General features: G+C 37.4%; 1 protein-coding gene across 1 annotated transcript in view; it reads right to left on the reverse strand.

The window, feature by feature from the left end:
* Window positions 1–15,696, reverse strand: part of itga10 (integrin, alpha 10) — a 32,132-nt gene that overhangs the window by 3,205 nt on the left and 13,231 nt on the right. The window contains exons 8-28 of the mRNA XM_053495490.1: window positions 14,472–14,620; window positions 11,788–11,938; window positions 8,821–8,986; window positions 7,147–7,220; window positions 6,536–6,680; window positions 5,737–5,885; window positions 5,487–5,630; window positions 5,173–5,376; window positions 4,803–4,933; window positions 4,560–4,726; window positions 4,289–4,431; window positions 4,096–4,206; window positions 3,027–3,112; window positions 2,733–2,874; window positions 2,534–2,626; window positions 2,343–2,419; window positions 1,096–1,185; window positions 796–880; window positions 553–666; window positions 349–456; window positions 144–257 (exon numbers count right to left, since the gene is read on the reverse strand). Coding sequence (XP_053351465.1) covers window positions 144–257; window positions 349–456; window positions 553–666; window positions 796–880; window positions 1,096–1,185; window positions 2,343–2,419; window positions 2,534–2,626; window positions 2,733–2,874; window positions 3,027–3,112; window positions 4,096–4,206; window positions 4,289–4,431; window positions 4,560–4,726; window positions 4,803–4,933; window positions 5,173–5,376; window positions 5,487–5,630; window positions 5,737–5,885; window positions 6,536–6,680; window positions 7,147–7,220; window positions 8,821–8,986; window positions 11,788–11,938; window positions 14,472–14,620 — 2,643 coding nt within the window. The remainder of the gene's footprint in view (window positions 1–143; window positions 258–348; window positions 457–552; window positions 667–795; window positions 881–1,095; window positions 1,186–2,342; window positions 2,420–2,533; window positions 2,627–2,732; window positions 2,875–3,026; window positions 3,113–4,095; window positions 4,207–4,288; window positions 4,432–4,559; window positions 4,727–4,802; window positions 4,934–5,172; window positions 5,377–5,486; window positions 5,631–5,736; window positions 5,886–6,535; window positions 6,681–7,146; window positions 7,221–8,820; window positions 8,987–11,787; window positions 11,939–14,471; window positions 14,621–15,696) is intronic.

A 15,696-nucleotide genomic window follows, 5' to 3' on the forward strand; every position in this document is an offset into this window, starting at 1 on the left:
GTTGTTCCTTTGCACACTAGTGAGATGAGTATAAAAAGAAGAATTAACTGGATATTCTTTAGTATAAACAACATGACACATCTCTTCACTGGAAGCCTTTATTATATTACAGGAAAGTTTGTGCGTGCCGTTGTGTTCCTTACCTGTCTGAAGAAGTTGTCATGCACCCTTCTAGTAACGCGAATAACGGCTGTCTGCCCCTTCAGTAGTTGCTGGATTTGACACACGACCTCCACACACCAAGAGGAGCTGCAGTTCTGCAGGCACATTTTTAATATCCATGTCAAAACAACACATTTGTGATTTTGACGGTATTAGGTGAAATGCTTTTAGGAATGTTTTTCTTACTAAAAATTCATTTTTCTTCATGTCTTCAGGATGCAATGGACGCACGTCTCTCTGAGTAGCTTTCAGCTGGGCTAATTCACTTCTAATACTGCAGTTCACACCAGAGGTCTACAAACAAACACAAAAACTGTATTTATGCAATGTTCTTTTCTTGGTGATTTAGACAAAATATCTTGCCACCAGTCACACAAGGTTCACACTTACATTGCGTGAGTAAGCATCCACTGCAGAAGCGAAAGCTTTGTCTGTGGCAGCTACAGAGGGTAAATTGACCCTCAGCTCCAGATTGCTGACCGCATAACAACCTAGATTCTGTACCTAAACACACAAATGCACAAATATTCATATGAGCACACCCTCCCTGATATTCATCAGTTTGTAAAAAATTACATCATCAAACATAGAAAACAAATACAGATACAAATAAGAAATACAAATAACACACACCCTGAAATTTGTGAAGAATTCAGGTCCTGTTCCTTCTGATACTGTCCTGGTGGGATGGACCTCATAGCGGTTTAGATTGGAATCACTGCACAGGATCAAAAACAAAAAGTTTTATTAATGGTTCATACAATTACAATAACACAATTCACGTGTTCTGAGCAGTGAGGAAATCCGACATCACACTCTTATATGAACAGCTAATGCAACACAAGTATTATCATAAGTAATGTATATACAGTACAATGAAATCCATAAAAAAGTCAACCAGTTTGAGTCTGGTTAGGAGAAGAAGTCACTGACCTGGTGATGAAGAGATCAGGCTCGTACTGTACTATACTCTGTAAATGAACGGTGTTGTCTGACAGAGTGTTTTCTTGCTCAACACTGTCACTGCAAACAAACACATTAATTACTTTATTTACCTCAGTATAGATGATTTTATGTAGCCTCAACTGTACACGAGTATATACAGTACAGTATACAGTATTGTGCAAAAGTCCTCGGCACCATATTTTAATAGAGGCTTTGCTAAAGGTTTTATTATTTCTGTATTATTGACCTCTTGTCATATGAGGACATGACATTTGCTCCCAACTACACTTATATACAGTATATAAAATAATGGTTTTGTCTGTACATTGCTCAGAACTCGCTCTTTCAATTATATCTTTAAGTTTAATATATTGGAGGACCAGAAACCAGTCTCCTTCTGTCTGTCTACATGTCTGTATGTCTGCCCGCTCAGATTTTGTTACAGCATCAGACACAACTGGCTGAACAGAATTTAATGAAACTTCACCAGTCCTTATGTGTTTGCCTGCAGTTAAACCTGCACCATTAATTCAATAAGGGTTAATTCAACATCAAAATGTTGAGTAGAACTAAATTTATCAAAGAGTTCTACCAAACTGAAAGACAGGCAGACATATACGTGACCTTCAACCTGAAACAATAATATCACTGATTAACAATAATACTTTTAACCTTTTAACGATATTGGACTCTTTTAAACTCCTTTCCCATTAACGACGGGAACTTTAGCTCGTTGTCTATATACACTGGTACAATCCTCAAATGATGAACACTGTTTTGCCAAACTTCTTCCTAATTAAATACATAGATTAATTTCATACTGTATCAGGTGCCAAATAGAGAATAGGACAAACACAATTTATTTTCCAACAATGACGACAACAAAAAGTTTGTATTTCAGTAAAGAATGCAACATATTATTTACCAGACCAGAAAATCTTATAAAAGCTGCTGTTTTTTTTCCCTTTAAAAAAAGAGTTTAAGCTGCTGTTGTTTGCATGCAATAAATTAAAGCAAGTGCAACCTGTCGCAGATTGACTCAAATACTTGTTAAATGTACCCCAGTCAAATTTGTTTATAGTTAATAGAACATCTATTGACTTAAGTATTACTTTTTCTATTTTTATCATTTTAATTAATTGGATATTTGCTTTATAACATTTCTTAACTAAGACAATTGCACATTACTGTCCGAGTGTGCTTATATGTGCGTGTGTGTGTGTGTGTGCTGCTACCTTGCTGCAACCAGCTTCATTTGAACTTTATTGATAAGAGATGTGCAACTAAATTCAAACTCCAACATAAAGTTCACCTAACAGAAAAAATAACAGACAGAGAGAGATAAGAGGCTGGGGTTGGGACGAGATGAGAAGGTATTTAACAGCTGTAATAAGGAGTAATTGAGCAGCGGGAATGGAGACTGCACCTTGGTCCCTGAGCGAAACACTGGATAGCTGACATTGCAAGAGTGAATGTTGGCACTCAGTCCAGTACACTCGATCTTAAATTGGCCATCCTCCTAAAAGAAAGAGAGCATTTTGATTGTAGCTTCATTTTGTCAACTGCAGTCAGCTATTACAGTGGATAAGAAACAAACATGTCCTTGGAAACAGGAGTGTGATTACCCGTATACTCAAGCTGCTGAAATGTAGGTTTTTGGAGTAATAAAGGATGAGGCTCGTGTTATAAGCATTCTCTAACTGGTTCTGGAGCTGAACCTCAACAGCCAGGCGTCTTCGAGGACTTTGAATCACGTAAGGCTGCTGCCTGCCAGCACACAGAATATTATCCTTAATATAACACTGACACAAAATTACAAAACCAGTTTCTACAGTTTAAACAATTATATTTGCAGTTTAAACAATTATATTTGCTCATTAAGCCTTGCTCAGGCTACATTAAGATGCTCTTAGTAGTACCTTGTTCCTTTGATGTCCATGTGGGCTTGCAAAACCAGATTTGTCACACACACATCATCTTCGCCACAGTCTTTATAAAACGAAATCTATCAAATACACATTACCAGACATGAGTACAATTTCGATGACCTTCTCTACTATTTGCAGTATTATGTTACCCCCATTCACAATGGCACCCTGGATTATATGAGTTGCATTCAAGTCAAAACAGGACTTTTTGTTTGTGTAAAAAAACAGAACACAGTTATGAGAATGAACACTACCTTTATTTCTCTATATAATCCCCTGCTACACTAATGCACTTATGTGCTTGGATAGCACCAAGCTATAAATTTTTTCTTAAAATGCTAGAGCCATGATCATACTGTCTGCATCACATCTGAAACGCTGGCCTCACAGGAACTCCTGTAATGTGGAAATGTGGAAATCACTTGAAGTGAGGGCAGGACTTTATTAGCGATAGCTCCAATAACTTCCAGCTGAGTTACCATAATGTAGTACAGTGGGCAGTATGAGTATGATGCAAAAATAAATGTTATCTGTCAAGTTATCCATCAATTTCCTTGATCAGGTGTTCCACTCCCTGAATGTCAATGGAAAGTGGGGTGGGTTTTGAGCCACCTTGGCCAGGATCGTCATACACAGACATAAGGCCTTCTATAAAGTGTTTGCACCATTCAGATGTTTTACTGCAGGTCATCACCGTACCTTGCTTAAAGTCTTCTGTAAATGTTGATTGTTTTTATGCCTTCATTCACAAATCCACGGTTGACTTGAATGCCCCTCTTACAACAGCTATAGAATGTATGCAAAGCTTCCGATTTATTCACAAATCAGTTTTTAACTTAAAAATATTTTTATTAGCCCAACAAAAGCACCCTTCCATATAGATACTGCTAACAAGCAGCACTAGAAGTATCATTTACTGGTTCAGATCCACCCTGATGGCAACCAGAATAAAGTGGTTACAGAAAATGAATGAATACATTTTTCAATAAATAAATGGGGCAAATACTTTAACTCCATGGTGTCCTCTTATTTGGTTTGAGCAAAGACTGTAGACACTTACAGTTTTCTTAAGTGTGGTTGGCCAGCCTTCATCGAGCACTGGGCCACTATCTGTGTCATTGATTTTGAAGTTTAGAGAGAAACTGATGGGTCGGATGTAATCTGCTGTGTCCTGTTGATTAAACAAGCAGAGATACAGAAACAGTAAGGAAACAACAATAATCCGTCTGTCTGCCTGTTGTGTGTGGACTTACAAACACATGGAAGGGGAGTGTGTGGCACACAGACTTTCCTATTTCAGCTCTGACCCGAGTCAGTATCTGCCTTTGAGAGTTAGCATCAAACAAAGCACGTGCAGACAACTTCCTGTCATCCAACATGGCCCCCACTTGCAGATCTGAAAAATGACCAAGGAGAGAATTGATTCACAACTGAGAGTTAATGCATGGTTATTTAAGTATGTTAATAAAATAAATAAACAATACATAAAGATCAGTAAAACAAACTAAATGTATGAAACTTTACCAAAGGTTGTGCCATTTGAGCCTGGGGAACGGGACACAGCCAGGAAGCAGGCGGTGGCAGTAAGGCATGCTGAATCACGGCCGCCCTTGTGGCAGTTCTTCTGTATGACGTTGATGGAGTGAGGATGAAAGAACAGGCTTACGTTGATCTGAACTATGCTGCGAGACCTGAACACAACAGTGAACATAAGCAGCAGGAAACACTATGAAAAAAACTGTGCCATGTGCTGGTGATGTAAATCACCTCAGGAGAACGGCACTGCCATGGGCTCCGACTGCCAGATCCAGTAACTTGTCTCCATCCATATCCAACAAAGCGCTCAAACTGCGGCCAAAATACTGCAGGCCTGCAGAGAAAGAGGAGGCAGAGATACGCTACAGGAGGAAGCAAAGAGACAGGAAGAAATATCAAACAAGATAGCATAAGAGGGTAAGAAAGGGAAATGTCAGATATAGATGACAGAAGCAGAATAGAAAATAGTGATGAGCTCGTGGACATATGTTAAAGGCACATTTTTCACAGAATGTATTTTTTTCACACCATCATCACTAATTTAGTGTATGTGTTAACTGTGCACACCAATACAGTATATGGCACACACTTATTATTTTACCTGCTTGTAATGGGGTTTTATATAGAATTCATCGCCATGGTAGATGTAAAGTGCACCCTGGTGATCATCCTCCAGCGGTGCTCCCACTAGAAGGTCAGAATAGCCATCATGGTTGAGGTCTGGAGCCACGGCCATGGCGTAACCAAACCGTGCATCCTGGGCTTTCTTTTGAGCATGCAGGGTCCCGTTCGGAGCAAAATCATTCTAGGGAGGGAATTTAATTACCTTAAAAAATTGGCACATTCTGAGAAATTAATATTAAGAGTTCACTATTCAAATAGTGAATGCCTTCCTGTTCCATTTATGTTTCTTACCCCATCTAGACAGTATACATAGACTTTCCCTGTCTCTTTGTTTCCTGCTCCCAGAAACATGGGAGCAGCAATCAGGAGGATATCGGTTATACCATCATGATCTACATCCACCACACAAACCTCACTGCCAAAATAGGAGCCAATCTGGAAACAAAGAATACCAGAGATGAAAATAAGTATTCGAAGTGGGGATGTCCCAGTGAGGCTAAAGATAAATTAATCGATGGATTGATTAATTAATATTCTTTACTTGCTCTCCTTCAATGGCCTGTGTGATGTTGACATCTCCATCTAGACTCAGGTCAAAGAGAATGACCTTTCCTTTGTGTTTGAATCTGGGTGCCCCAGCCACATAGAGTCTTCTCCAGTCACCTACTGTCACCGAGGACACAGTATAACCTGGAACACACACACACAGAACCAACTAACATGCTAACAGGCTACTAACAGGCTTATTGAAATACATAAGTACATTTTATCTATGTTAGAGATTATATAGCTTAATAATACATTTAGAAGGAGCTGATTTAAGTTATTCAGTGGTGGAAAACAAGAGATGCAGGCAGACGGGAAAAAAAGCAGGTTAAATTTCTGTGAAGGCTATTTTGTGTTCAAATATTGCACGCTAGATGAAGCCAATCTTTAACACTTGCTCAAGACTAAACTGGGAAAAGTTTTTTTTTTTTTTGCTTTTATGAAATGTTAACATAAAAAAAAAGTGGAAAGAGTGCTTAGAGTGGTATGTCACTATCCAATCCCACTTAGCTAGTCTAGCGTCTGATGTCAAGCCTCCCCAACAATGCTGTAGAATGCACATTGCACATCCACCAATTATTAAGCTATAAGTAGTTTCTACAAAGCACTGCATTCAGTTTCAAAATAAGTAATTTCAGCTGGGCCTCCAGTGTTTTTTTTTTTTTCAGAATTTGATATACAGCTGTATTATTTTGCACAATGTAGCCTAAAAAGAATTGAAAGCGGAAACTGAAGCTAATAGTATCTACTTTGCCATTGGGTTTGTCATTTTGTCTTTTTAGTTCAAAAGCTACCTAGGTATGCTGCATGATTCTTTAGCTTGATGGGAAATTCTTCCTCAAAGGCTTCTCGGGGAGGCATGTTTCTTCCATCAATACCCTCCTTCAACACCCCTCCTTCCCAATCATAAGCTCCCACCATGCCAAACAAGATCCCATCCTAGAAAATAACACATCGGATTATTCAGTACTGTATAACAAGGACATCAGTACTGACACAATCAACCAAGTACAGTACATTGTTCACTTAATCCTGGCATATTTGATATATTATTTATCTATTTGTATTGTAACCTTCACAAATAGTTATACTGTACTAAATATAAAAGAATACAGGAGCCAACAGATGACATCATTTACAGATATTAAACTTAATTGATTTGTGAATGTAATATAGGAGTATGCCACTGACAAAGGCAAATTCCCTGGAAACTACTTTGAATAAATCTGACTGCATGTCTGGGACAACATTAAATTATGACCAGACAATGACACCATTTAGGATAGTTGTGCTTTATATCTTTGATTGATAAACAAACTAAAATGTATGCAGGAACCATTGACAAAATTTTTTTTTAAACCACTAAAAAAAAAACAAAAAAAACAACGACAACAAGAATACTCACATTTAGAATGTGTGTTGAGAACCCAATCTGTGACATCTCCATGAGGTAGGTACTTTGATTAAATCCCAGTGTCCCTGTCAGCACATAAAACATTCAATTAAATTCCAATCCAATAATAATAAAAAGTCACACAAAGTCATCAACATCCAACAGGATTGTTGCATATGTATTCGCTGAGTGGACAAAGAAAAAAACATAAAACATGAAAGAAATCTGAGTCTTCCAACAAAGATATGTTTCGACCTGCCCACTAAACATGTCACTAAAAAATAAAATAGCTAATGCACATCTATGCTTTATATTTAAGGTTCTGTTCAATTGATGGTTTATGGGGAGATGCAGATAGACCATAAAGTGGAAAGCTCACGCTAGATGACGGATTGTATTCCCAGACAGGTGAAGACAGGCAGACGAAACAATGAAACAGCTTGTGCACTTTTATTGTGAACATCGACTCTACAAGTGAGTTGTCTATGACACTACATTCATTAGTTTTACATGAGCTGTAGAATATAGCAATAATACCATGTAGAGTCCATTCCTAAGGAGAATAACGTCAGTGAGGTAGCTAATCAGATATATATATATATATATATATATATATATATATATATATATATATATATATATATATATATATATACTGTATATAAAATAGAAATATTACAAAATAAAACAGGTAGTCCAGTATATACAGTATGCTTCCAAATAAAGTTTCTGTTAAGGTTTTATCAAATTATTATGTATATTTTTATTATTTGTAGATAGGAGAAAAGTGTGACAATGACAGACATGGGATGACCCCAACGCAAGACAGTGGATAGTGATCCTTATGTGTCGCCAATGCTTTGCAGGCAAAAAAAGTTCAACACAGGCAAATATGATAAAATGCTAACAACTCATTATATGACAAAATATATGGGTTACTGATTGAACAGTTAGCGGTTCAAGCCCCAGAACTATTGTTAAGCCCTTGTGCAAGGCCCTTAACCCTGTCTGTTCAGGTGTGCTGTATCCTGGCTAAGCCTGCCTTCTGACCTTCAGCTTCTTAGGAAGGATATGTGAAAAAAAACTTTTAACTGTGGTGTTTGTTATATGACAAATAATTGAATCTTATCTTATCTAAATGACTAAAAGCTTGATACATGATGCAATCCTGCTTAGCTTGATCATAAAGTCATTTTTATAACTGGATGATTTAGACCATTGTGTTGTGCCAAAAGCCTTCTTTATATTCACAAAAATCCCTTTCCTCATCTCTATACAGTATCTTCCCTCCCTTCCTTCCTTCCCCTTTTGAGTGGCAAGATGGCATGAAACTTTCAGCCCATCACCAGCTGAGGCATTTTCCTTTTGGCTCCTAACTTTACCCACCTATCCTCTAATATGAGGGAGGAATCTTTCCTGTCTCTTAAAATAATTATTATCGTCTTCACCGCCATTGTTTACAGGTTTATGAGAAAGGTGTTTGCTGTTACTTGAACCTGTCATTGTCCAAAATTTAAAACTTAATGGATTTAATGGTACATTGTTTTAATATTTAACATCAGAGCAATATATAAAAAAAAATGAATACTAAAAATAGATTGAATAGGTATAGATTGGTTAAAAAAATCATTATAAAGTTAAAGCTTAATATTAGTAAAACTTTTAAGTTCTACGGTTTTAGCTTACCTTCCAAACTAAAGATTCGATCCCCAAGAGCATCTACAATGTCATTCAATGCCGCTTCATCTGTTACATTGAAAAAGTATTTCTCATCTGGGTCACTGGCAATAGATTTGATCTCATTAATAAAAGTCTCTGGGTCCTGCTGCCTGCGAATGTAGTGACCCAAAACCTAAAATAGGTAAAGACAGAGTCAGAGACAAATAAAAACAGCATGGTCAGAAATGGAATATTTGGCAAATAGTTTAGCATTAAGCATATTACAATTACAATTAATAAATCTTCAATTATCTTCAGTGGAAAATGTTAACTTCAGATAGCTGAAGAAGGACCTGAGTAGAGAATAACAACAAATGTTCCCATACAGTAACTTGATATGTGCACTACATCACAAAAAGAGTCAAGCAGATGATGTGATGGTTTAATTCATAAAGCAGTCACAGGAAGAGGACAGATGGAGCCAGAACACCTCCGTGTTCTCAGATAGAGAGAACATAACACAGCACAGACCTCTACTGGAAACTTACCACTAATAAGTTCCTTAGGTCACATTAATATTGTCCAAACCAAGCTATTCGAAACATCTACTTCCATATGCAATAAACTCCTACAGTTACACTCCAGAAAACTATGCAAACTTTCTCCAGAAACTATGCAAACTTTAACTGGCTTGACAAATGTTCAGACAGTAATATTAAATTCAGTAATCAAACATTAACATATGTCTTAGATATGTTACACTTGAATGTGGTAGATCTGAATTAAACCTGCTTAAGAGTTAATGAGAGGAACAAATGGGAGAGTCTGGGGGTAGGATTGTATGCAAGAGCACCATTGTCAAATCTAAGACGAGTCCATGACCAGGACCAGTCAAGATTGACTGGTGAATTCTTAAAAGTGTACAGTCATGATCAAGTCCAAATAAACTGAGAACCCACTCATGATTGAGACCCAAGCCTTTACATACTTTAACTCATCCTAAGTAACCTATGTTTTCTGGAAGAATGATCTTTTACACACATACTGAACACTTTTTTATTTTTTTACCATATCAGCCTTTGAAACATCATGTGTTATTCATGAACTTTCCTCTCCCCCATCTCACTAATGTCTAAAACACAGCCTGACTTTACTGCACCACTAACAGTGTTATTTCAGCAAGGCCACTACTCGACACTTTTTTCTACTATATAGTCAAGTTTTGATCCCTTGGTTGTACAGGGTGGAGGAGTCGGAGGAAAGAACATGAAAACTGTTTAAACATAAAAGTGATGCTTTTACTGGCATTGCATGAAAACAAATGGTCACAGTTTACAGTAGTTTAGCAGTGCTTCTGAGGAACACTAATTTGTCTTATTTTGCATACAGGTGCTAAAGATTCCATTCAGTAGCTGGCATTTTATTAGGTTGTGTGAGAGGAAATTCAATGAAACAGTTGTGAAGGCTGAGTCATGGGTTATAAACAAACAAAAACAGACTTCTTCCATGCCTTTCATCAACCCAGTCTTAATTGTAGGTACTTGTGGGGAACAAATGAAAAAAAGAGAAAGCTCTCAATAAGGTCATAAGCCACCACAAACCACCAAAATAGCTTCAATGGTTTCTAGAATTAACTAAATTCTTCTCTTAATTAGAGCTTTGATCGTGGTGGTAGTGAGTGCTGTCTAACATGTTGGTCCAATATCTCCCACTGGCATTCAGCTGGATTGAGATTTGATGAGTGTATAGCCCATAGCATTTGATTTACAACCTTTTCATAATTTTGCATCAAATCATTTGTTGTGTTCTATTGATAGTGACATGTAATGGTGGAATTGCATCGTAAAAAAATGAAAATAAAAATCATGGCTTTGTTTAATAGTGAACGTAAAAGCATTTCCACAGGTACAGTACAATGTGACAAGGTATGGGACTAAACTGCTGTGCGGCCATAAGAAAAACACTTATTTAGTGAGACTAAAATGTAGAGATATAGCATATAAGCGCCCACTGTGCAAGCCTCTGGTGTCAGTGTTTTAAAAAGGCTCAACAATGTGGCAATACTATGAAGTCAGCTGCGACCTGAATGCACCGAATGACCAGGTTAACACATCTTTTTGTCTTCCCTGATATTCCAGCATGAGGAATCATCATTCTTACTCATGAATTAGCCACCACATAATCGCTGTAATCAGGGCTAAGGACTGTTGAATGAAATATTAGTGTGCAATTATGTTTTTGGTTAGGTACTGTATGATCAGTGCTGATTTCTAGAAAGCACGCTAGCAAAATGCCTTCCACAGCATTACCCCTTTCAGTTTATAAAACATCTTTATGTATAAACATATTTATTATACAGTAAGAACAATAATTTAGCCTAGAAAATAATGGGTTCTAATGTGCAAGGTAGCCTCAGTAGTTGCACCTTCGTTATTACTACTTTGATAATACCAGACCTCTCAGTATCTGGTCTGGGACAAAGTAAAAAAAATATATATTCATTAAAAATGGGGATGGAAAATGTGAACAGGCATTATAAATGCAAAGATGCAAAGGCTTTTCTATAACTTGTTTCTTCTCAATGTTGTGGTTTTGGTAAAAGACTAGGGAGGTGCTGTAACCACTCACCCACCCACTGGGCTTGTGCAGGGGTGGAGGAGTTTAGAGTGCTATTTCTGAACTATTTTTTTTTTCATCCACGTCTGCTGAGAAATCCAGTGGTTACAATTGTTGAAAGAATGCCTTGAGCCTTTCTTTTACAGTGGAGCTAAAAAATGGAGAAGTGAAAAGCAGGGTGCAGCTGAGACTCTTAAAATAGATTGATGCCAATTATGGTCAGTGTAGTGGACATATGGATCTTCAGTATGAACAATCAAAAGCATACAGGTGTATTAAAATAAGATTTTGGATATACAGTCAAAGAAAGACCAAGGTCAAATTGCTGCAGGTTTGCCAGCTTGCATTGTGCGTGGAAAATATGTGAAGTGCACTCACAGCTATGGCGTATCTGGTGATGTTGCGTTTCTCGCACTCGTCTAGTACATCAGGAAGCTCGTCGCCATCATGTGACTCTCCATCTGTCACCACAATCATCACCTTAGTGGCTCCATCTCTCGCCCCTTTTTCAGCACTGAATGCCTCTGTGCTGTAGAGTAAGAGTTCCAAGAGCATATTAATAAATAAATCATGACCTTTTGTTTACTCACATTAACATTAGAAAAAAAATATCCTTAAATACTGTCTCATGGCAATATAAAAACAGGTAATGTGGTTATCTGACTCTTTGAGTCTGGCTGCTCTTTTATTCAGTCATTCCAACCCCCTAACAATTTTTGCTAAATTGTACAGCCATCACACACATACAGTACAGGCACATTCCATCCTGTTTGTGTGACCTTGACCAGCGTCTCAAAGCGGAAAGTGCGTGGCGACCTCAGTGTTAGTCAGCTCAGTGAGTTTCAGGAGGCTGTCCAGATCTAGGCTATATATATCACAGTGGCTCTCCGCAAAAGACGCCAAATCTGAAAACACCCAGCAGCCTCCCGTCTAATTACATACAGAGAAAGAGCAAGAGAGACAGATGACACGGAGAACAGGGTGGAGAACAGAATAGGGGCGAATAAAATAAAATACAATAAACGAGCGAGGGCAATTAGAAATGTTGGGGAGGGGAGATAAAAGGGAGAACGTTGTGTTATGCCCCAACCAAAAGGGGGTATGGAAAGAAAAGCTCATATCACAGATACCGCATGGAAGCAACATGCTCATGACACCAGATCTGGGTAAAACAGGCATCTGATGTGGTTTTTGAGAAACACGCATAGACGGCATGCTCTTTATGAGGCACAACACACAGAGTGGTAAGGGATAGATGAAGAAAAGAGGTTTTGGTTAATAAGTTAAATAAGAGAAAATAGATGAAACATTTTATACTGAGAAGAAAGTCAAAGTTACCAAGAATATTGAAGAATACTTTTATTATTTACTTTTTTTTATTATATTATATTTTATTATATACTTTTAGAATATTTGTGTCCCAATCTAGACTTTTTTCAGAGAGCATAACTTAACATTTGACATTTATATGTTTATATTTTATATGTTTCTACATTCACACAAAATTGCATGTGTGTGTGTATATGTCTGTGTGTGTGTTTGCACAGCTGCAGAAGCTAAAGCTAAGTCCGCAGTACAGTACTCACACCTGCAGCTATGCTGACTAAGCATCCTCATACCCTCTGGTTTTCCCCCAACAACAGCAAACATTAATATTATTACAAACTGATGACCCACCCCACCATGCTAACACTAATTATTATATTAATTTTAATCATAATAAAATGTTGTCTAATGATGCTAAAATAACATGAAATAGTTACTGTAAACAGTGGGTACACTGCATATTAATGTATATATGTAATGAATATACAAGTCATTAACATACAGGTTAAGTCATTAATACATGACAGTGTCATGACAGCATAATTAATTCCATAATTATAATAATAATAATTATTATTATTAATACATTAAAAAATTATTTAAATCTAATCTTTACTGTTGTATCTGTAAGACATGTTTTCCTGTATTGTGAACTGAGGAGAAAAATTAAAAGGCATACAAGGGAAGGCAAATTCTTATTTTTTTAGCTTGCACTTTAAAAGTCAGGGTCTAAGGACATCAAAGAGGATCTAACTATGTTAAACAAATTGCAACAAAGTAAACTGAGACAGAGTGAGCTCTAAATCACGTAATAGGCCTATATGTATGACTGTTCATATTGAGATTGTGAACAGGGTAACAGATGACCTTCCCAATAAAATATCAGGTAAAAAAATTTGACAGTAACTGCAGAGCTCTAAACATTTGAACCCCTGCTCAAGCTCTGGGAAAAGAAACGATGAAAGTGCTTTTGGATAAAGTAGTGGTTGTTAATGGCAACGGTTTCACTGGCTCTGCATTTGGAACAAAAAAGCACACAAAATGTAAAAAACCACAGCCTTACTAGTGTGCAGAGCATTAAAAAAAGATTGAAGTTTTGCCCGAATTGTGAGCATTACACAGTTTCAGTCAGTGCAACATTAAATGCCTTATATAGCCTGATATAATGAGCATGGCTGACAGCTAGTCTGCACTTAACTGACACTTAACATGGCTCTGTTAGTCTAAAGATATGATGGTTTCATGAAATCGCTATCTGTATTTGAGTAAAAAAACTGCACAGCTATTGCTCTTTCAATTGGTAATTTCAAATAAAGTTTGGATAAAATTAGTTATGCTTCCTGCTGACAAAACTGATGTAAGGTTTATTAGCATGAGTTTTTTAGGGTCTGGTGACATACCTGTATATAGAGAGGGACACATACTGGTAAAAGAAGAACAGGAACAGGAAATAACTAAAATAACTAAAACTAAAAACTGAACTAGACTGAAGTCTATGCATGTTTGTGTATGTCTCTGGGGAAGCTATAGTGTTACAGCTCAAGGAACGTGTCCTTTAGATGCTCAGGCTCAATGACAAAGGTTCTATTAAGAGCTGCGGTTCGACATGCACTGGTTCTGAAATTAAACGAACCTGACACATTAAGGAAATGAAACAAAAAAGAAAAAAAAACTAATAAAGAGGGAGAGAGGGAGAGGTGCTGAGAATTATTTAAGAGAATGATTGGAAATCATACCAGGCCATCCGTATTGCGCCTGCCGTGCGAGTCTCTCGCCCTTCCTGTCGATTAATGTTCTTGGCAGCTTTCACCACTTCCTCTGTCGTCTGATACTCCTTAAGGGACCACTCGTGAACTGTGGTCTCTCCATACTGCAGGATGCCCACCTGAGAAAAAAACAAATAGAGACACACACAAAAACATTAACTGAACTTCAGTGCTAAATGTACATGATAGTCCCCAGGCAGCATGTCAGAGTGACTGGACAGCCTCTTCTCACTCTTCGATATCAAGGCAAACATCCCAAAAATTCACATGAGTGCCAGGATAAGAAAAGCCCCTTAAAGCAGAGGCATTTCCGCTTCTCTCTCTATGCTCTCAATCAGTCTTTACTCAACGGCCACAGCGTTCTGACAAGAACATATAACCAATATCCGTCTTCAATCGGTCTGTCACAAACACACAAACATGTTGTGCACACATATTTATAAGATCGCACTTGTCCATGGACTTCTTTCTTCCTCGGAAAAGGACTCGGATGCGGACAAATACATTCCAAGCTCTAGACATATTAATCCTGACCTTAGTATCACAGGGTCCTGTCTCAACCCAAAATAATCCTTATAATACTACAGTCATGATATCTAAAAAGACAAAAATAAGAGCTATAACCCAGTGTTTATAACCAACAAAATATTTAAAATGGTTTTTGTAAGTGAAAGTCATTTCAGATTTGCCCTGGCACTATAATTGCTAGCATTAAAGCCAGCCAGGTGCAGTTATTCTGAATAGATAATTAAAGTTTTAGGTAAGGATGTACAGGGGGTTCCATAAGTACCCTTTTAACACCACACACACACACACACACACACACACACAGCCTCACACACACACACACACACACACACACACACCACCACCACCACCACCGCTACCACTACAATCCAGATACTGTAAGGAGGGCATTATTCTACCAACATCATGCTTCACCATGAGGCATGGTATTCTTATTGTGATGAGCAATAATGGGGTTTTATTTGTAAATAATTTATGAACAATAACAACCCTCACCCCCATTTACTATCATTGAAATATATTTATAAAAAAATTCCATTTTCAGAATGTGCAATATGTAGAAAAGCTTAGAGAGTAAATGCTCTGTATATACTGTAGTATATGTCAAGTTGTGTTACTATTACAATATCTAAATCTAGTGGACTGGTTAAGAACCATGATAAGGACT

Source organism: Clarias gariepinus, chromosome 4 (assembly GCF_024256425.1).
Source record: "Clarias gariepinus isolate MV-2021 ecotype Netherlands chromosome 4, CGAR_prim_01v2, whole genome shotgun sequence".
Lineage (NCBI taxonomy): Eukaryota > Metazoa > Chordata > Actinopteri > Siluriformes > Clariidae > Clarias > Clarias gariepinus.